The sequence below is a fragment of the Ursus arctos genome, unplaced genomic scaffold (assembly GCF_023065955.2).
Source record: "Ursus arctos isolate Adak ecotype North America unplaced genomic scaffold, UrsArc2.0 scaffold_10, whole genome shotgun sequence".
Classification (NCBI taxonomy): Eukaryota; Metazoa; Chordata; class Mammalia; order Carnivora; family Ursidae; genus Ursus; species Ursus arctos.
The window spans coordinates 66,151,370-66,172,279 of record NW_026622764.1 but is presented as its reverse complement, the minus strand read 5'-3'; the positions used below and the strand labels follow the sequence as shown (position 1 = coordinate 66,172,279).

The 20,910-nt window shown below is 46.0% G+C and overlaps 1 protein-coding gene across 1 annotated transcript in view; it reads left to right on the top strand.

Moving 5' to 3' along the window:
• The first annotated feature begins 1,686 nt into the window (after nt 1-1,686).
• The window catches only part of KL (klotho), a 42,623-nt gene continuing 23,399 nt past the window's right edge, over nt 1,687-20,910 (top strand). The window contains exon 1 of the mRNA XM_026493120.4: nt 1,687-2,514. Within this exon, the coding sequence (XP_026348905.2) occupies nt 1,687-2,514 (828 nt within the window). The remainder of the gene's footprint in view (nt 2,515-20,910) is intronic.

Sequence of the window (20,910 nt, the reverse complement as noted above, 5' to 3'; positions counted from 1 at the left end):
CTATTTAATAAAGGACTGGAATAAATTTGTCGTGCTTACATTTAAAGGAAATTAATAAAAGCACCTGCGTCGGCAGTACTTAAAACTTTCTTGGTTTTACATTTGTAAGAAACAGCACAAGGATGATCATTTGACAAGAATGGATGTAACTCAGTGAGGATCTTAGTCATTGAGCACAGGTGCAGGTGTGCCCAGAGTGAGGCATGTGGGACTGGAGAGGGAGGAAAAGATATTAGCACGATCTTAACGTTTGTGCTTTCCATGACTGAGTCATCTGTGGGCACATTTTTACATTTGCATTTCATAGGCCTCTAAGGTGGCAGGGCAGGCGTGGCATTTTACAGATGAGGTTCCTCGGGCTTAGAGAAGAGACTGTTGCAACCGCGGTCACAAAGGTGGGGCCCGGGCTGTCCACTCCGCACCCCACCAGGTGTACATCAGGTATTCATAGACTGTCTATACACACCTACAAACGGAGACCTGCCTGCACAGCTTCTGTCAAAAGGGCTCTCTGGCAACTGGAAAAACGTCGGAATCTCTTTTGTTATAGCGGGTAGGAGTGGTTGCTTGGGCTAAATCCCTCCACCCTTTCCCTTCTCAGCTCAGGTGGCATTTGTGGGACCCAGGGACCTGGGGCTCCAGCACGGCTGCGGGCACAACTTTGCAGAGAGAAGTTACTTGCTAAGTTCAGAGCTGAAAGCTACAATGGGATTATTCATAAAACAGATGCAAAAGGATAAAAAAAAAAAAAGGTGAACAACAGTTATTCGAAGTCGAAACCTTGGTACTTTGTTTTTTGTTTTTTTCAAATTTTTTTATAAGAGCAATCAAAACTGTCATGACATGAACAAGCCACCTTCCCCTTCCTCTGGGCCATGGGCAAGGAATTCTGCAAGATTTATCTAAAGAACAAGTACTGGTTTGAAATGGTTAAAGGTAACTGTATGAGAGAGAGTAAAGCCAAGTGTCAAGGCAACCCAAGCATCTCCTTTGTCTCCGGGGCTGGGGGACGGACCATCCATCCCTGCGCCAGTGGGGTGGCTCTCCACGACAGCATCTTACCAAAGACTTTAAGGGAAAGCCGGCCACTAGTCGTTCTCTCTCACAACATTCAAAGTTCCCACCTGGCTCTCCCCACCTTGCCCTCCCGATACGGTTCTGCCAATTTCTAGTCGGTTCTAGCAATGTCAGTGGGAAAGGAGAAAGCAGGTGCTTCTCCGCTGGCTGACTCGGAGAGGGCAGGCAAAGAACCCGCGCCCGACTCGGGGAAAGTTGGTGGGCCGCCTTCCCTCCTTGACGAACACCGGCTCGATGGCTTCTCCCCGGGGTGCGCGCGGAGGGGACCGAGAAGGCGGCGCGGAGAGAACTTAGGTCGCCAAACATCCTCCGCGGCTGCGGGGAGCAGCGAGGAACAGGTGCCTTTTTCCCGACGTCCCGGAGTGGCGCCCGCTGCACCTTGCCCGCTGCCGCGCCCCCTCCCCGGCACGCGCTCGCCCTTTGTGCCCCCGCCCCCCACTCCAGGGCACTGGGCGGGGGGGGGGGGGGGCGCCGCCTCGCAGGTAATTATTGCCAGCGGGGCCCGGCGGGCAAAGCGGGGGTGGGCGCGCCAGCAGGGGCGGGCGGCGCGGCGGGGCGCCGGCATAAAGGGGTGCTGCGCTGCGCCCCAGCGCCCGGCTCCCTCTCAGCATGCCAGCCCGCGCCCCGCCGCGCCGCCTGCGGCTTCCGCCGCCGCTGCCGCTACAGCTGCCGCTGCTGCTGCTGCTGCTGGCCCTGGGCGGTAGCCGCCTGCACGCCGAGCCCGGCGACGGGGCGCAGACCTGGGCCCGCTTCGCGCAGCCTCCCGCCCCCGAGGCCGCCGGCCTCCTCCACGACACCTTCCCCGACGGCTTCCTCTGGGCTGTGGGCAGCGCCGCCTACCAGACGGAGGGCGGCTGGCGGCAGCACGGCAAGGGCGCATCCATCTGGGACACGTTCACCCACCAGCCCCCGGCACCCCCGGGAGACTCCCCGGGAGCCGGCCTGCCGTCGGGCGCCCGGTCTCCGTCCCCTCCCGCTACCGGGGACGTGGCCGGCGACGGCTACAACAATGTCTTCCGCGACACGGAGGGGCTGCGCGAGCTCGGGGTCACCCACTACCGCTTCTCCATCTCGTGGGCGCGGGTGCTCCCCAATGGCAGCGCGGGCGCCCCCAACCGCGAGGGGCTGCGCTACTACCGGCGCCTGCTGGAGCGGCTGCGGGAGCTGGGCGTGCAGCCGGTGGTCACCCTGTACCACTGGGACCTGCCCCAGCGCCTGCAGGACGCCTACGGCGGCTGGGCCAACCGCGCCGTGGCCGACCACTTCAGGGATTACGCGGAGCTCTGCTTCCGCCACTTCGGCGGCCAGGTCAAGTACTGGATCACCATCGACAACCCCTACGTGGTGGCCTGGCACGGCTACGCCACCGGGCGCCTGGCCCCTGGCGTCCGCGGCAGCCCGCGGCTCGGGTACCTGGTGGCGCACAACCTCCTCCTGGTGAGTTCAGGGGGCCAGGCAGAGGGCCACGCGGGGAGAGGGCCTCTGAAGACGCCAGGGCCCAGTGGGGGGCCTGAGCCTGCAGCCTAGACGAGGCTCCATTCGAAGTCATTCATGAGGTCTTCTAGGATTCGCATCCCGGGGGGGAGCTGAGCAGCTGGGGCTTCCCGGGAAAGCCAAGCAATTGGGTATGGAGAGCAAGAAAGGGGAGCTCCTTTCTCTGGGTGCGGAGGACTCCCTAGAGGGAGGGAGGGGGGGGACGCTTTCCTAATAGTACCTGAGGGGAGAGGGAGGAGGGTGGACGAAAGAAACAGGTTTGTTAGGGAGCCTTGCAGATGTCATTACTCCCTGCTAGACTTCGTGGAGGTGTCATGAGTTCACTGTTGATCCAGTAAGATCTGTCTAGTTTGCTCTGCACACACTGCAGCAAATGGGAAGGTGTCAAAATCACATGTCCTGGCAAGCCGGGCTTCAGCTCTTTGGAAGTTCTTTCTGTGGCAGGCAGAACTGCATCCATCCGCCGTACTAACCATCAGCGGCGTGAAGACCCCTTACACAGCCTTGAACAGAGCTAGCGTAAAAATACAGAATCAACTACAGGATAATACAGATTGTGTCCTACAACCGTATTTCCATGGCCCTTTCTCCAATTCCGAGGAGTCCTTGGGGAGGAGATTATTAGCCTGACACAATTGATTTCGACTCTCTTGTGCAAAGGCTTAATCCATTTTGATAGCTGGATTATTGATATGCCATGATTAAGTTGTCCTCAAATAATTCTTCCTCCTATTTCTCCGGCACTTAGTGCTCAAGATTAGGTCCCATTGACCTGAGGGTTCCTTTGTAATGTCAGTTGTTGGTACATTTTCTACAGTTTTGTATCATAAGAGAAAGAATTTTTTTGTGTGCAAACATCTTAATAAAAGTGTCTGACTTCTGGTGCTTGTGAGCCTACTGAGGACCTATTTGAAATCGAAAATTAAGCCACATATTTTGAACAAATTCAAGATGAAAACCACTTCAACACACTTTTAATTGAAGCCATAGATAATTGAGGCAGAACCGCACTGGGTTCTTGAGGTGACTTAGTGCTCGGGCTGCCGCTAGTGTCGTAAGAATGGCTTAATTAGGTTGTCTGTCGGCTGCTGTTTGCTACCACAGATGGTAGAGGAATGTTGGGTTTGTTGGACCAAAAAATTGTGATTTCAGATTGGTATATATTTTTTTCATTAAGATACTTTAGAGCAATAGTAGGAAACTTTTTCAGTCTGTCCATTTTTTTTTTAAGGAATCAAGAGACCCTAAAAGTCACCTGTTCATGCTGGTGATAGAAAAGTTATGGGAAGAACTGGCTCCTCTTCTGAAGAAAGCATAAGCAAATTTTAGTTCATACCAGAAACAAATAAGAGATTTGGGGGCCAGCTGGAGGAAGTAATAGACCATTCCTGCAAAATCACTACTTTAGATTTAAATCATACAAGTTCTGTTTTTAGTGTGCGTGTAATAAACCCTGTATGTATACAAAAGTCATCAATTTTTATTATAGTGACTTACACGATAATTTCATTTCTAAGATCAGGAATTAGGACTGTAGGAGCTTTCTGGAACTCTAGTATTTGAAATAGTCAATGAGTTTTTGATTCTTATCCCTGCTTTTGGCGCTCTGATGAACTTTTCAGTTATATTTTTGTATCTTTACACAAAAAACTTGACAAACACTAGCCATCCTTCCCAGAAGCACAGTGGACTTTGTAGTCATAAGAAATTAGTAACAGGTGGACGCTTGGTTCTGCCGATGCTGCAAACAAAATGCTAGTTGCTGTAAAATATTAATTTTGTTGTCAAATTTCTTTGGTTTGGAATTCAGTCATTCTTGTATGCTATGAAGAGGGAACTTGTTATCAAGGACAGTATCTTAAGTTTGTCATATAAGATATTTTCGTTCTGTTTTCAGTGTTCTTTCTTGGTGGATGTGTTAGGGAGAGGGAAGTAGGGAAGTTTTGACCTTATTTGAAAAGATAAAACATATGCTGCTGATTTTGGTAATAGAACATTTCAGCCAGGGCTTAGATATTGTTGTCAAGGCCACTAAGCCCCTACCTTTTTTTTTTTTTTTTTTTTTTTTTTGCATTTGGGGATCCGATGCTGGTGAAGGATGAAGCTGGCCAGCACCTCTTCCCTGCCCCATTCTGTGCCAGTAATTTACAGGTGGGCTAAGGAGACCCCCTAGGGAGAGTGGGAATTTGAACCAAGCTTCCCTCCCCCCCTTTACCCCCCCCCCCCATTCAGTGATCATTGTCTAATGGCCTGGAGGACAGGAAGCAGGCCAAACAAACTGCAGGGTGAATAATGGGGGGGGGGGGGGGTTCTGCTCAAAATGGAAGCCTCCATGTTCTTTTGGGGTCCTGAGGTAAACTTTGAAAAAACAGTCCACGTGTGTGTGTGTGTGTGTGTGTGTGTGTGTGTGTAAAAGAGATAGAGAGGGACAGAGACAGAGAAAGAGGGAGAAACAGAACTAAAAGAAGGGTTTCCCTACAGAGCTCTAGGAGCCCAGGTTGCTTTGCTCATCTGAGCATAACCCAGAAAGAGGACACACCTTTTCTCTGTGACCTGAAGAGAGACCGCCATGCCTTTACAGCTCTTGGAAGATGGTCCTTGCCCTAGGGCCTGTAGCTGGGATTCCAGGCCCAGCAGTCCTCTGAGTTTTTGTTCTGCCCATGGATTTCTGAAAGGACCAGAACCCAATCGAAGATATACTTGGGCCTCCCACATGGGAGTCTAGCAAATGTTTGTACAGGGAACCTGTGGAAAAAGACACCATCTTTCACTTAAGGTGAGACAAGGGTAGAGTACTTTGGACACTAACAGGTAGTACAGACATGACTGGTATTGAGCAGGCTATGATCAAGGCTCATGGCTTAGCTGATCTGTCTGCAGCATATGTCTAGACACTATTCTCTTTTCTTGACACACTTCCTCAGCTTGGCTCTCTCGCTTCCCCTCTCAGCTCACCATCAATTCCTGTGTCCTCTGCACCTCACGATATTGCAGGGCCCGGGGCTCCATTGGCGAGCCTCTTCTCTTGATTTCCTCTAAGTGAACTCTTTGAATACTCCAGATCCTGATGACTCCAAGTTTTGAGTGTCCAGCCAGAGCCTGTGCTCTGAGCTCCAGGCTTGGATGGACAACCACCTTCTCCACCTAGAGGCCCAGTGGGCATGCTACATTGGACACATCCAGAAGCAAACTCCTCTTCTCCCCATCTCCACTATGGCAACTCTGCTCTTTCAGTTGGTTGAGCCCCACACCTTAACTCCTCCCTTTCTCTCACGTCTTACTTTCAATCCATCAACAAATCCTACGGCGCTACCTATCTTCCACATGTATCCAGACTCCAACCACTTCTCCCTTTACAGCCCACAGATCCAAGCCCCCGTCAGATTCTGCCTGGGTAATTGCCATAGGCTCCTCGCTGATGTCCTTGCTTCTGCCCTTGTACCATGCAGTGTGCCGCGATGGACATTCTCCAAGATATCATCATGTGTGAAGAAGACAAAGTCTTATTTATTAAAAGCCCACCTTCCCTTCAAGAACAAGCTCACATGTTCCCTTTGGCTCCACACCCGAATGCCATCTCTTCCTTCTCTGGAATCCCCCTGTGCTTTATTTCTGATGCCTCCTACCACACACCTCCTTCGTACAACCATTTGCCTTCTTTCACTGTTCTCCTAGCTGGGCAGTTCCTTAAGTAAGGAAGCCACGTTCATGTATCCTAAAGTGCCATCTTGTCCTGTGCTCAGGACATACTCAGGCCGTGGCTCCGCCATGTGACAGCCTGATTTTTCATTTCCCAAGTAATAGTGAAGCAATTTATCTGCCAGTTACATGCTCAAATATATAGGCCACATGCTTTTGGGAAGCACTTTACCAATTTTCCTCTCATTAAAATATATTTGGTACATAGATGGAAAAATCACCCAGGTTGAAAGTTAATGTATTTTGTAGAATAGTATTGAATTCCTTAGTGTGTTTAATGAGAAATAGTTAAAGTATCTTCCAAAGGGCTTGAGTCACTCCTCTTTGAATATTTGATTGAACATAATGTTTTTTAAAGGTTACAGTCAAGTCCAAGAAAAATTTTAAGACTAGGAAAAGAACTAATCATTTCAAAATCATAGCACTGTTGAACAATGTCAATAGAAAAGAGGGAAAATACAAACTACTCAGCATTCAAATAATGTCATTGTGTCCTTCTTAAGTACGAAATGAATGAATGCACAACTGTGTACCTGACTGTGGTTAGTCATGTCTTTGGCGTATAGAACTCTTCTGAGTTATATTAATTTTTCAAACAATATGATTGTTCTAAGCCAGCATTTTATTATAATTAATTTGTACAAAATGTGCCTTTCTTTTGATGAATGTCATCTTTTTAAGACGTGAAAGAAAGTTCGGGTGTAGGAGGAGAATAGAATACATGCCTATTGCGAGGACAAGAAATAAAGAGTGGGTGTGGAAAAATACATAGTTACTGTCCTCCGGGATCCACGTCTTCTCAGGAAACTGCTAAGTTATAATGGTAATCCATACTTAAACAGATAAGTGTACTTATGAGTAAGATATCTGTTTATAAGATAAACAGATAAGATACTTAAACGGATAATCTTCTTTTTATATGCTCTACGTTGATATATTCTGGGTGCAAAGTTAATCTGAGGGATAATATATCTCTTCGCCTCTCTATCTTGGGATAAACTGTTACTTAGCCTTCAAAGGCTCAACACAAATATTGCCATTACGTGATAACAACAGGCAGCTTGGATCAGCCCCTCATCTGTGACTCTCTGAGGTCACAGACTGTAGTGTCATATTTATTTTTAAGTGTTTAGTGCTTCACTCACTCCTTGGCACAGAGGAATATAATTGATATAATTTCTAATAAAGGAATACATGTAGCTGTAAAATAATCTCTATTTATTTCAGTATGTCCTCCCCCCCCTTTATTTATTAAGTAGGTTCCACACCCAGCATGGAGCCCAACGCGGGGCTTGAGTTTACAACCCTGAGTCTCAATCAAGAGTCGGAGGCTTAACCGACTGAGCCACCCAGGTGTCCCCTTTTGTCTTTCTTCTAAGCTGAATACTTGCAGTCTGCTTTCTCGCACAGTGTGTGGGGAGGAGTTTAAAGCAGTGAGGAAGAACGGGGAAAAGATTCCTGCCCGGATACGTATATGACCTTGGTGCATTTCCAGGGCAGATAATAGACCATTTCGTCCAGTGATGGAGAAGGAGGGAAGGGGAAGAATGTAGCCTCGTAAGTGCCTGACCTGGAGGTGGCATGGTCCCATTGGCAGGACTCGGTCATGTGGTGTAAAGAACCTGGTAATTATTGTCCCGCTGGGTAACCAGAAGCTCAGCAAATAATTCTAATTATGTTGAAATCAGGTGGGAACAGATCATTCAGGACAACCAGCAATCTCTGCCACACGGCCTACCTCCCAGATATATTGTGAGAAGGAAAGCAAAATCATGAATGTCAACATATTTTGAAAAAAATAAAGAACTCTGCAAAGATGAGGTATGAATTTATTGTCAATCCTAATAATTAAAAAAGTGAAAGCACTTGGGAAATGGTCCTCCTAAGCCATTTAGAAGAAAGGGATTAGACAAGTACTTTAGAAATTGTTGCCCCTCTTAACTTCTTCATTTGCAACTGGTAGCACCCAATGGAATGAAATCTTTGTAATTATTTCAATAGCATTTGACCAATTCAAATCATTTTTGAAATGATCTATTTTACATAAAGCACATTACCCAATACCTTTAGTTGGACCCAGCTTAGTGTTTAAAAGAAGTGTACTAAAGTTTATGACTGCTATAATTTGATATATTGACTAAAGGTAAATATTTAGTGAACTGTGGTTTCTGAATAGATTTTTTTCTTGTTTGAAGTATGGATGTCAGAACATCATCCACAGATCATTATCTTTGTAGTTTGATGAAATACTCAAAATAACCTGAAAGCAGGGACGTACATAAAGTTTAAATACGATGGTTAAGCAAATACTATTTCCATGTCTTATAATTAGAACATTGGAAATACAAGGGACCAGGGATAATCCCAGATCAAATTTCTTCTCAGGACAAACCACTTGCAGTGACCCTACTGGGGTCCTCTAGCTTCTGCTCAACTATTTGCAGCAAGAGGAACACAGCTCCTCGCAAGTAACCCGCTCAATTTGATCTTTTTTTTTTTTTTTTAAGTTTTTATTTATTTATTTGACAGAGAGAGACAGCCAGCGAGAGAGGGAACACAAGCAGGGGGAGTGGGAGAGGAAGAAGCAGGCTCCCAGCGGAGGAGCCTGATGTGGGGCTCAATCCCAGAATGCTGGGATCACGCCCTGAGCCGAAGGCAGACGCTTAACCGCTGTGCCACCCAGGCGCCCCTCAATTTGATCTTTTATATTGAATGGGAAGCCTGCCTCTCACATCAGGGCTTCAGGACAGGACTCACCTGTGGTTGGCTCTTGGCCTTTCCAAATCTCAAAGAATAAAACCAACTGCTTTTTGATGAGACAGCCTTTCAAATATCTGAAACGGCCACTCTGTTCTTCCTAAGTATTTTCTCTTCATGCTAAAGTCGGCCCCGAGAAGAATTAGAGGGACACTTAGCCAAGGACCATTTCTCGGGAGCCTGCTGTGTGGCAGGCAGGCATGCTGCTGAATTCTGAGGATGCAAATGCGACCCTAGCGAGGCCTCTGTGTCTTCTGACCCTGGAGGATAAGGTGCAGCGGGACCTGGAAAAGTTCATCTATTTCCCCGGGGCTGGGGACCGGGTCCTGTTCTCTGAGGAGCAGAGCAGTCGGACCTGTCTCTGTCCCAGCATCCTTAACAAGCAGCTGGAGATGGGCGGAGATGACTGAGAATAAGGGGCCCGAGGTCTCCAGGCTTGGGGTCCTGAAGAGAACAGGGACCCCTGGCGGTATTTACAGGTTCCTGTATTTACAGGTTCTAGAAAAAGAAAAAACAAAAAAAACAAAAAACCACAGGGGAGGTGGGGGGTGGTAGGGAATGTACTTGGCCTCCAGGGCCCCCCGCCGCCGGCCTTTAGGGGATGCGCCTCCTCTTTCCTGCCTGCCGCCCCCTGCTCTCTGGATTCCTCATCACGTGCTCTTCCCCTCCAGCCCCTTGTTCTATCAGTGAGCCTAGTTCTTCCCTGGTGTTGGCATCTCTTTACTCAACATCAGGCCGTTCTGCAGGGGCTCAGCAGGGGTGGGGCAGTGGCGGCAGGGTCTTTCGCTCAGGGCTCAGCTACCTCCTCCCCGAAATTATCTGAAGTCAAACAGAAGTCGTAGCCTGGGTATTTTCAAAGCACACTCTTTAGGCTGCATGAGAGAGTCAGCTTCCTCCTGTTTGCCTCGCAGGGGCTGTGTTTGCCATGAGCCACTCCCCTGGCCCTTTCCACCCTTCCTGGCCAGGGTTACCTTTCAAAGCCTCCCTGCACCCACAGAGGGCAAAAGGCTTCTCTGCGTTTGCAGCTTTGCCCCAGCTATGGAAGATTCTGGCATTGGGGTCGGGGAAGAGTGGTGACTGGCGGTTTAAGGGTGGTGGGTCTCACTTACGACGCCACCAAAAGAAAGATAAAGGTAAGACCCCTGCCCTTATATCCCTTACAGATGAGTAGGGCAGAGATAGCTGTCAAATCATGCATAAATGCCTTAATATAATAAGTACCAGGAGCAGTGGGGGTGTCAAGGAAGGAGGGATGGGTAAGAGTTTTGGGGAGCAGTCAGGGAAAACTAGACTGATGAGCTCAGGGGCTGGCAGACTTTTCTGCAGAGGGCTAGGTTTTAGGCTTCGCGGGTCATGCAGTGTGTGTTGCAAGTGCTCAGTTGTGTCCGTTCGGTGCAGTGAGAGGGTAGCCATGAGCAGCGTGGCAATGAATGGGCGCGGCTGCGTCCTGCGACAGCTTCGGTTCCACACCCAGGTGTGGGCCCATAGTGCTCGGGAGTGCAGGCATGCAGCATAGGAGGGGCTTGTGGCTTCCCGGGAGAGCAGCATGCCACCAGGACAGATGAGACGAGGTGGCCATTCACCGCGCAGGGTCAGGACTAGGAATGGCTGAAGCATCAGGGGAAAAGGAGGGAAAGAAGCTGGAAAAGTAAACCTAGAATTTGCCAAGGCCTCTCCGAAAATCTGATGTACAGGACAAATTTTAGCTGCCCCCGATGGTCAGTGCACATTTCTGGTTCCGGGCGCTGACCTGTGTTAACGCTGTCCTGGAGGGCATTCTCTGTTTCGGCTGTGACCTCCCTGCAGACTGGATTAGTTTGTAGTCAGCGAAAACTTCCCAGGCGCTTTGATGTTTCCCCATGTGAGTTGCTGTTGAGCCAGATCTTTCCTGAAATCTCCTTTTGTTGCTTATTTTTGAACTTTTAATCTTAGTAAATTTCATCTTCGCTGAGCAAAGAAGAGGGTGGTCACAGATGGTGGATAATTCTTGAAAAATGGAAATTACCTAAGTATGTTAAGGTGAGCAGTTAAAGGAATAGCCACACATGTGTACCATGGAGTAGTATGTAGCTATTAAAAAACTGATGTCTGATGATTGAAAAGTTGCACGTGGCATGTTGTTAAGAGAAAAATGCCAGTTATGTTAGGCTTCTTACCTATCTCTGCTGACAAATAAATGAGACTAAGTTGTATGCACTTTATGGTTCTTGGGCCCTCTAGCCCCTTCCTGACATGCCCAAACCTAGATTTGGTATTCCTCCCTTCTCCTCCCGTAAACTCCTTCTCTAATAATACTTGACCCTTTTTATTGAAATGAGTTGTTTCTTTGGCTTCCCTCAATGGACGTCAGCTTTGAGATGCCAGGAACCATGTTTAGCTTGCTTTCTATTTTATACTCATAGCCTCCCAAGGCCCACGGAGAGGGAGCATGCAGGAATGAAAGAATGCACCCCCTCCACGAACTGGGAGAGGAAAAAAAGTTAACAGTGGGTTATTTCTGGATGGTGGGATTACAGATGATTTTTTCTTTCTGGTTATCTGGATTTTCTGACTTTTCTGTAAGCAAAATGTATTACTTTTGTGATGGGGAATAATAGTGTTTCTGGGGAAAGATGGCACATTGAATTTACCCATTAAATTTTTTTTTCTCTCTTGGGATCCCATCAAACTGTAGTAAAGAAACTTAAAGAAAGAAGGTGGAGGAAGAACGGAGGGCAGTAGAGAAGGAGGGAAGAGAGGAGGAGAAAGACGCATACAGTGAAGAGAGCAGAGTAGCAGCAAAGCTTTGAGAACTGAAAAGCGGATGGACAAGTGTTATTGACTGAGCAGACTCAAGAAGGTGGACTGTTCAGGTGGCAGTGGGAGAAACCAAGAGCAAATCCTATGATTACAGAATCTTCAAGAGGCTCCAAGAATAGTGAGACTAGATACTCTGGAACTGGAGGAGAAAGGAGTAAGCGCTCACCTTAGACTGGTCGAAAGCTGTTTAAGAAAGAACTAGATTTCTGGGGCGCCTGGGTAGCGCAGTCGTTAGGCGTCTGCCTTCGGCTCAGGGCATGATCCCGGCGTTGCGGGATCGAGTCCCACATTGGGCTCCTCCGCTGGGAGCCTACTTCTTTCCCTCCCACTCCCCCTGCTGTGTTCCCTCTCTCGCTAGCTGTCTCTCTGTCACATAAATAAATAAAATCTTAAAAAAAAAAAAAAAAGAAAGAAAGAACTAGATTTCTAGATCACTCCCTTCTCCTCATTGCTGGACATCTGCCCCTTCTCCATTCCAAGATGTTAATTTTCTGGAGAGTATAGAACGGGAAGTGTCTGGGCTGAGGGATGTCAGGCACATCTGAGGGCATGAGCCTATACTGAAAACAAGGATTAAGTAAATGTATGCAGCTGAAAGCTGAGACACTCCCTCCCCCCCGCCAGGCCCCTGCCCCCTGCTCATTCTCTTTTTCCACCAGGCTCTGAGGATGCTGGCAGTGTGGCTTACTCTCCAAGTAGGGATGGAAGAGTCTTCTCCAGGGAATCGGATGAGCTGATGGGGAAAGACCTAAGATGCTGATCTTATGGGTTCCAGAACAATTGGAGGAGACAGATCTTTCTACAGTGACACTCGGTCAGCAAACCCCACCCACACGCTCAGACCTTCCAATCAGGTTTTACGTTTCTCCTTCTTAAATTTGAGTAGCCAATCAAAGATCAACAGACATCTGAGGAAAGCCTCCAACATGAAGATGGAAAACCCCACAAATGAAGAAACAAAGACAAAAAATCACTATCTCTGAAGGAAACATGGAGAAACCAAGAATATGCAGGGAGAAAAAGCTAAAAAAAAAAAAAAAACCCAAACAAACAAACAAACAAACAAACAAAAAAACAAAAACCGAACCACCAACCAAACAAAAAGACAGAAACAGAAAACCCTCAGTCAGAAGATACAACTATGGTAACCATAGTTCATAACACTATATTGTATATTTGAAAATTGCTAAGAGTGTAGATCTTAGAAGTTCTCATCAGAAGAAAAAGAACTGTAACTCTGTGTGGTGACGGATGTTAACGAGACTCATGGCCTCCGTGGATGGTAACAAGCCCAGCTCTGTGATGGCCTCTCCGACTGTCAGCCCCGGCCTGCAGAAAAGTGCCACTAAATTTCTTAGCAATGCTGGTGTCCCTCACTAGCATATTCCTGATGGCCTTGGTGAATGGTGTGTCTCTCTCTGGTGCTCATATGAGACACAGAACTCTGGTGGATTGTTCAGCCTTACGTAATATATTCATTCCAGCAGGCCTGCTTCTTTCAGCTTCTTGTATTCCTTCCTCTGTCGGCTGTCAGGGAACCTCAAGCATTTCTGCCCACTCAACATTGGCCATCATGTTTTCTAGGCTTCTCAGAGCCATGCTAGCGGCAAGTTTGCCCTATCTCCTGGGGTCCTTGCCAGAACATTAACACACAGTTTTGGAGAAAGTGCCCCCTAGTCAATGAATTCTGTCTTGTCCTGTCTTATATTCCAGTCCCTTAGTCAAGGGCCCTCAAAATTCAATCCCAGTGGTACTTCTTGGGTTCTTGCCAGTACATTCTAAATCTTGAAGCTACTTTGGTATATAATGTCTTTCTTTCTCTGTCAGGCCCAGCTGCCTCCAGGTTTTAACCCCAGGATTGAACCCTAGTTAGTGGCCTGTCAGCTCCTGAGGGAGCACTGCTGCCTTTGAAGGGTGAGGCCTCTTCAGCATAGCGAAGTACTGTCTCTAACTAGGGCAGGGCAGGCCACCTCTGTAGTCTCCAGGGGTTCCACGGAGTCTGAAGATCCCAGCAACTACTTCCCATGTTTCAGAGTCGTAGGCTGTCCCAACCAGGGTTCTGACCCTGGTATAACAGACCTACCCTAGTTGAGCATTTCAACATCCCTGGAGCTCTCCGTGTCTCTACCAGGTTCCAGGTCTGAGGCTAAGTTGTGTGTATACTTCCACTGTGGGAAATAAGGGCCTCTCTGTGAGCTATCAGTGAGACCCTCTGGCTCTCATATTGAGTCTTTGACTGCTTGTTAAAGTCCTTTGGTTTCTCATGATCTCTCTGTGACGTCTCAGTACAGTATAGCAGGAACCGATCGATTCCCGTCTCCTTGTAGGCTTGGAACGCCTGGATCATTGCACCTGCAGGAGCATTCCCCTCCACCAGGACATTTCCCCAAGTTCCACTGATGAAATACTTGGCAATCGGGATACCATTTTGTGCCAGGAAATTATCTAACCCCTAAATATCACTCAGAATGGCATTTTCTTTGCTCTCCAGGAAGTGAAACCTCACTTGTGTTTGTTTAGGTCTTCTGAGATGCAAATGTCAAGACAGGATTAGATGTGCAAAACATTTATTGAAGGAAACAACTGGGAAGGATAAAGAGGAAGGAGATGCAGAAGGCAGAGCCTTTAGACCATGACACATGCCTGACACCTGTGAAAGAGAGTGGGCAAGAAATAGGTTTGGCTGGGAAGAGTCTCAGATGGCAGTACAGGTCTAAGAAAGATCCAGCCAGGGGCACCTGGGTGGCTCAGTCATTAAGCGTCTGCCTTCAGCTCAGGGCGTGATCCTGAAGTTCTGGGATCCAGGCCCACGTCAGGCTCTTCCACTGGGAGCCGGCTTCTTTCTCTCCCATTCCTCCTGCTTGTGTTCCCTCTCTCTCTGGCTGTCTCTCTCTCTCTGGCTGTCTCTCTCTCTCTCTCTCTGTCAAATGAATAAATAATATCTTAAAAAAGAAAGAAAGAAAGAAAGAAAGAGAAAGAAAGAAAGAAAGAAAGAAATAAAGAAAGAAAGAAAGAGAAAGAAAGAGAAAGAAAGAGAAAGAGAGGGAGGGAGGGAGGAAGAAAAAGAAAGAAAGAAAGAAAGAAAGAAAGAAAGAAAGAAAGAAAGAAAGAAAGAAGGAAGGAAGGAAGGAAAGAAAGAAAGAAAGAAAGAAAGAAAGAAAGAAAGAAAGAAAGAAAGAAAGAAAGATCCAGCCAGGCCAGTGAGGAGCCCTTAGCCAACATTCTCTATTGAAGGGGTCACCGTCCTAAAGGAATGGGTCTGCATTAGTACCCCTACCATGTTTATTCGTAAGGGAGAGTAGCCTGTGACAAGCATGACCTCAGGGCCAGCGAAGCGGTGGGGCCAAAGAGGGTAGCAACTGGTGTCAGTCAGTTATGCTTCTCATAGCAGGAGAACTGAGCAGGGCATTTTTATGGTCACCACAAACATCAGGAAGGAGTGCCATTCAGAAAAAGGGAATGAAAATTATTTCCAACCAGAATTTTTTTTAAATATATTTCCAACCAGGGTTTGAGATTAATTTAAACTACGAATCATTTATGAAGGTAAAATAATGAGATTTCAGGATGCTCAAAGTCTCAAAAAATACATCTTCCATGAGCCGTTTATGAGGAACATAATGGAGACAAGAAAGAAAAAGGAAGAAGACAAAATAGTAGGTCTTACGCAGGAACGTGATGATGAATTGTCGACCCAGGAAGCCAACTGTGGAGCAGAACTAAGAGCAACCATTCCAGAAGGGGAGAAGATTCTAGAAGTGTGTCTCCAAGAAAAATATTGGAGGCCGATGTGAACTTGTAGAAATTTCTGCTGACAGGCTATTGGAAAGTGTGGGAAGAATTAGCCACAGGAACAAAGAAAACCAAGGAAATGAAAAAGCAATGCAATTATTAACTTTAAGGAAAGCAAAAATAAGAAAGAAAACAGAGTCTTAATTACCACGTCATAAAGCCCAGCTGTGATTAATAGTCATGTTGGCAGAATAATGTCAGTATGGAAGATTAGTTATTCAGACCCAAACCTGCTGTAGAGCTCAACTGGCTGGGTAAGAGAGCTAAGTCCTCACCTCCCGTAACGGGAAGTCAGTGAATACTGTCGAAAGTTTGGAAGTATGGAAATGTGTAAGTTTCAAAAGTCATAAGAGTCAATGGCGTTTACCTCTGCAAAGGGGAACTGGGGAGATTGGGGAGGGGGAGTAGGACAGGGAACTGTGATTGTTGTTAGAGGTTGCATAAAAAGAAAAAAAATATTTTTATCATCACTTTAAAACTTAATTTTGTTAGTTATAGCACATATTTATAGCATTTCAGTCTGTAGGACTCTTTTTGAAGCGAGCTTTTTTGCAGTATTTCCAAATTTTCAGATTAATGCTTTGTGAATTTTCATCCTTTTGATGATAAAAATGTTGAAAAGAAATAGGGCTGTGAGTCAACTCTGTGGGCTGTTGTTAGTCACCTTCTCTCAGCGGGACATCTCCTATTAATCAATGTTGCAAACATCTGTCAGTGTTTGACAGTAAGCAACCAGTAAATTTTTGTTTAATCAGTGCATGCTCTTAAAATATAGCTTTCCAGCCTCAATTATTCAAGCAGACGGTACTAAGATAGATGATAGATAGATAGATAGATCCCCTACTTTTCTTCTTTTTGACCCCAAGAATATCACAAGAAGTTCTGGCAATTGTCAAAATTATTACACAGAGAGATACATTTCTTGAATTCCTAGGCAAGCTATACAACACCCTAAAAATTATTTGAGGCTAGCTGGGGAGCCTTATGTTATGAATCCGTGTTGCTTCCCCCTTACCTTCTCTTCCTCAGTGCTGATGTAATTGTATTAAGCTATTACATAACTTCGCTCCTGGGTCTATTATTTCCAAAATCCACATTTTCTTCCATTTTAAAATTAGGAAAATGTTCATTCTTCAAGCATTGTATTTTCCATGATTCCTCAAAGTAACTGATGACTGTTTCATGATTGTAACTGCAAATTTTTTTGCTCAGTCCCTCTTGGAGATGATGAATTTGGAATGGCATGCAGACTCCTGATGTGCTTTCCTCTTGTAATAATTAGAAATTCAAGTTCAGGAATATGTCATAGTCTGAGGATAGATACAATTGAGAACGAGAGGTAACAGACTCAAAAATGCTGGTGACAGGAAAATCAAGGAGAGCCAACAGGTGTAGTGGATTAAGGAAGTCAACGACTTGAAAGGATCAGAGTCTGTGACCTCAGAATGTGATGGTGATTTTCGTATCGACTTTTATCAGGTAATAAACTGATTTTAGCAATATATTTCTTTTATACAAGTAAATTCAATCAATCAAATTTTAAGGACTGCCTGTACCTACAATACAACTAATATATATAGTTTGTAATCTCGGATTTTATTTCATATAGATTCAGTTCTTTTTATTTCAGATTTTTTTTTTATTTGAGAGAGAGAGGATGAGCAGGGGGAAGGGGCAGAGGAAGAAGCAGACTCCCCGCTGAGCAGGGAGCCAAATGATGCCGGGCTTGATCCCAGGACCCTGGGATCATGACCTGAGCCAAAGGCAGACGCTTAATGGACTGAGCCCCCCAGGTGCTCCAGAGAAGTGGATTTTTGAGCATGAAGCTCCCTAATGTATGGATTGGATAGTTGCAGGTGTCATATCCTGTAATATTAGGTACATAATGGGTATTCATTTAAACTGATTTTATTCAATGACGTAAATAGGTTTTTGTCAAATCATTAGGTAATCTACTTAATCATAGAGAATGTTCATACCCTGCCCCCACTGTCAGGCCTGAGACCAAAGGTTTACTTCTGCGAGAATTTGAAAGACAGGGAGGTGGAGGAACGTGGGGGCACTACATAGAGCAAAGGGCAGGGGGTGAGACACAGATATGAACACAGGGGCTCAAGTGGAATTGTATCTACAAATTCCCTGTCACTTCTCAGCCTCTTTGCTCTATAAGCAGGTAGCATCTGTCTCCCTGGTGGAAAAAGGGAAGATTTTTTTTCCTCTTTGAAAGTCTCTGAATGGCTCCCAAAGTAGGGATTTCACCCACTGACTTTTAGGGTGGGTCCCCTAACAAAATGACTGGCTTCCCGGCCGATCAGCGGAGGGTATGACTTGCTCTTCATAAGGTGATCCCATACATAAAATTTTTTACGAGTTTTTAAGTACTTTTTTCTTAAATATCAGTGGACAGCCAAACATCAAAAAAATATTTGCAGGAAGCGCTCAACATGAAACAGAGAGAATAAAATAAATAAACAGAAAAGCAAACCAGGAAAAACAGATTGTGCAGGAAATTAAATACACACAAACTCAAAAAAGAACAGAGAATATTAAAAAATTCTTGGACATCAACAATGTGATTGTTGGTTAGTAAAAAGTTTGAAGAATAAAGTCAAAGAAATGACCCTAAAGTGGTGCAAAATGACAAAGAAATGGAGATATTAAAGACAAGAGTTAAAGATTGAAAAGATCCAGTACAAAAGTCCCCAAATCAGACAAAGAGGAGTTCCAAAAAGAAAATATGAAAGTGGAGGGCAGGAAATTTTTCAAGAAATAATATAAGAATATGCCCCCAAACTGAGCACGAGCCTTCGGCTTTAAAGATCCTACTGAGTTCCTAGAACAATGAATGCACAGTTGTGTGCGGATTTAGGAAGCTTACCTTCAATGTAATCTGTCCTAAGACGCCAGTGGAAGGTACCAGCAAAATTACAGAGCAAATAATGGGAAGAATTTGGATCCAGGAGAATCTGGCTTCAATCCATGAAAAACAGAGAAAAACCCTAGGAGGAGAGCAGCTCGAGACAGCATCTAGTCCAGATGGAACCAGGAAGGTGGAAAGGTCTAGCAGAGCAGGTGAAGAAGTAATAGAACAGGGAGTATGGCAATGAATACGATGGAGAATCATGAAAGCATTAAACCACATGGAGTATTTTGCAAGTTTAATAATGAAGTGGTTATTTATTCAAGGGAAAATAAAAAGCTGTCTGAAAAAGCCGGGATGGGGAGGGAATGTTATTAGTATCCTATTTGACTTTGCAACGAACAATATTAATATAAGAACCTTGATGTAAATACTGATTAATGATTTAAATAAGAACAGACATTTGGGAGGATAAGGGAAGAAAATTGGGGAGTATGAAAGAGCTATCTCTTCATTATCTTGATGCATTATTAAATTTCGGAATAAGCATGTATTTAGGACTATGATGGTAATTACTAGAAAAAACCAGCAAAAGTTAAATGCGGTTGTCTGCAGGGAGTAGGAGAGGGAGACAGGGTAGAGGAAACACTGTTTTTCATGGCAAGCCTTTGGTACTCTGATTTTAAACTACATGAATGAATGTATGTAATTAAAATAATTTTTTTAAACCTGTACCACTGAATACTGCTTGTAGATTCTGAAGTGCGTTTGTGTATTTTGGAGCGGGGGTGGGCAGGTAAATTAGTAGAGGGTCTCAGAGAGTCTAGCTGACTTTCCTGTAGCTGCCAGGGCATGGAACTGGGATCTGCTTTCCTGAACATTCCCAGGGCGCATCCTGGGCTCCATGCTGCCTCCGACACGGCTCGGTTTCATATGGGGGTGTGCTGGTGAATGTCTACACCAAGAGAAGTTCCCTCCTTGTCCACATATTAGCACGCCGAAATGGAGGAGAATGTGAGCCCTAAATTGTCACCAATGGCTTCTACTTTCATTAACAGCTAGAGACTTACCATTGCGCATATTTAAAAAAACCCACTAAACCATATATATCTGTTTCACTTATTACTGCTGTGTGTTCCCCCAAGACTTGGTGGCTGACACATGGCAGATCGGGATTAGGGTCTGGAAGCCCAGCTTCCAGAGGCTGGGCTCTTGCGTGATTGCCAGTTGGTGCAGACAGCCCCCCCCCCCCCCCCCCCCCCCGCCCAGCAAACACCCCAAGAGAACCAACTAGAAGGAAGTGGTGTCCTGCAGCTTCACTTCTCTCAGATCAGTCACAACCCCCAGAGTCAAGGGGAGGGAACACAGACCCCTCTGGGGGAGGCGTGTCAAGGTCACAGTCCTAGAGGATCACGGGGGAGGTTCCCTCTTTGAGAAATGCAAGCTGTCACCACCTCGCAGGCTTTCCCCTCGCAGTGATCTGTCTCAAATGCCTTTTTCCATCTCCCCAGGACCTGCACATCTCTCAGTATATGGTTGGGACATTACCTCCCACGTGAAGATCTCTCCACAAGGAGTCTTTCTTTTCTCTGAAGCCCCATTCTCACCGCCCTTTCATTTTCAATCTTGTGTCACAATCGTTCTGTTACCTGGGCTTTGATCCCACACTGTGTGCCCCGTATAACTTGCCCGTGGCATAAATATTGGCTCAGTGAAATAATGATCGCATGATAACACAAATAATACTTGTGAAAAAGTGCGTTCCGATTCAGGGCTCTTATTTTATTTTCCTTTGCAATTCTAATATCTGAAGAACGGAAGGAAGCAAACAATGTCTCAGGAAGAGTTACAGCAGAAACTGTGCGCGACTGCTTCCTGGTGTTTATTGCTAATCTGTGAGAGACAAGGGAGAGGGGGGGTAAAAACCATGTCCTTTACAATTTGATTAAGAAGCTTTCTTTCCCTTTCATGTTTAATCCCCATTAAATTTTCCCTTTCATTATAGAGGGGGGTTAGATCAAGCGGGTATGACTGCCTCAGTTCCCCATTCTGGAAACATCCTTGCAGTGCGTGACACATTTGGCCTCAACTCTAACCCTTGCCGCTCACTCACTGTCCTCCAGTCCCAGGGAAGGTCTTGCTGTTGTGTCTTGAGAACTTTTCTTCTGACTTTACTCTCTGCCTGGAATGTTCTTCCCAGCCCACCTGATCCCCAAATCCACAGAATCAGCTTCCTCACCTGTTTGAAGCCTATGGTCAGAAGCCACTTTCTGGAATGAGGCACAGCTTAACCACCCCATTCAAAACCGCTTCTCCCAGAGACCCGGCCTTTGAGGGAGTAGAGAGACCTACTTCCTGGCTCAAGAAGTGCTTCCTGGGGGCGTAGAGGAGAGAGGAGCTCACTAAATTTATAGGTACTGCAAATGCATTCT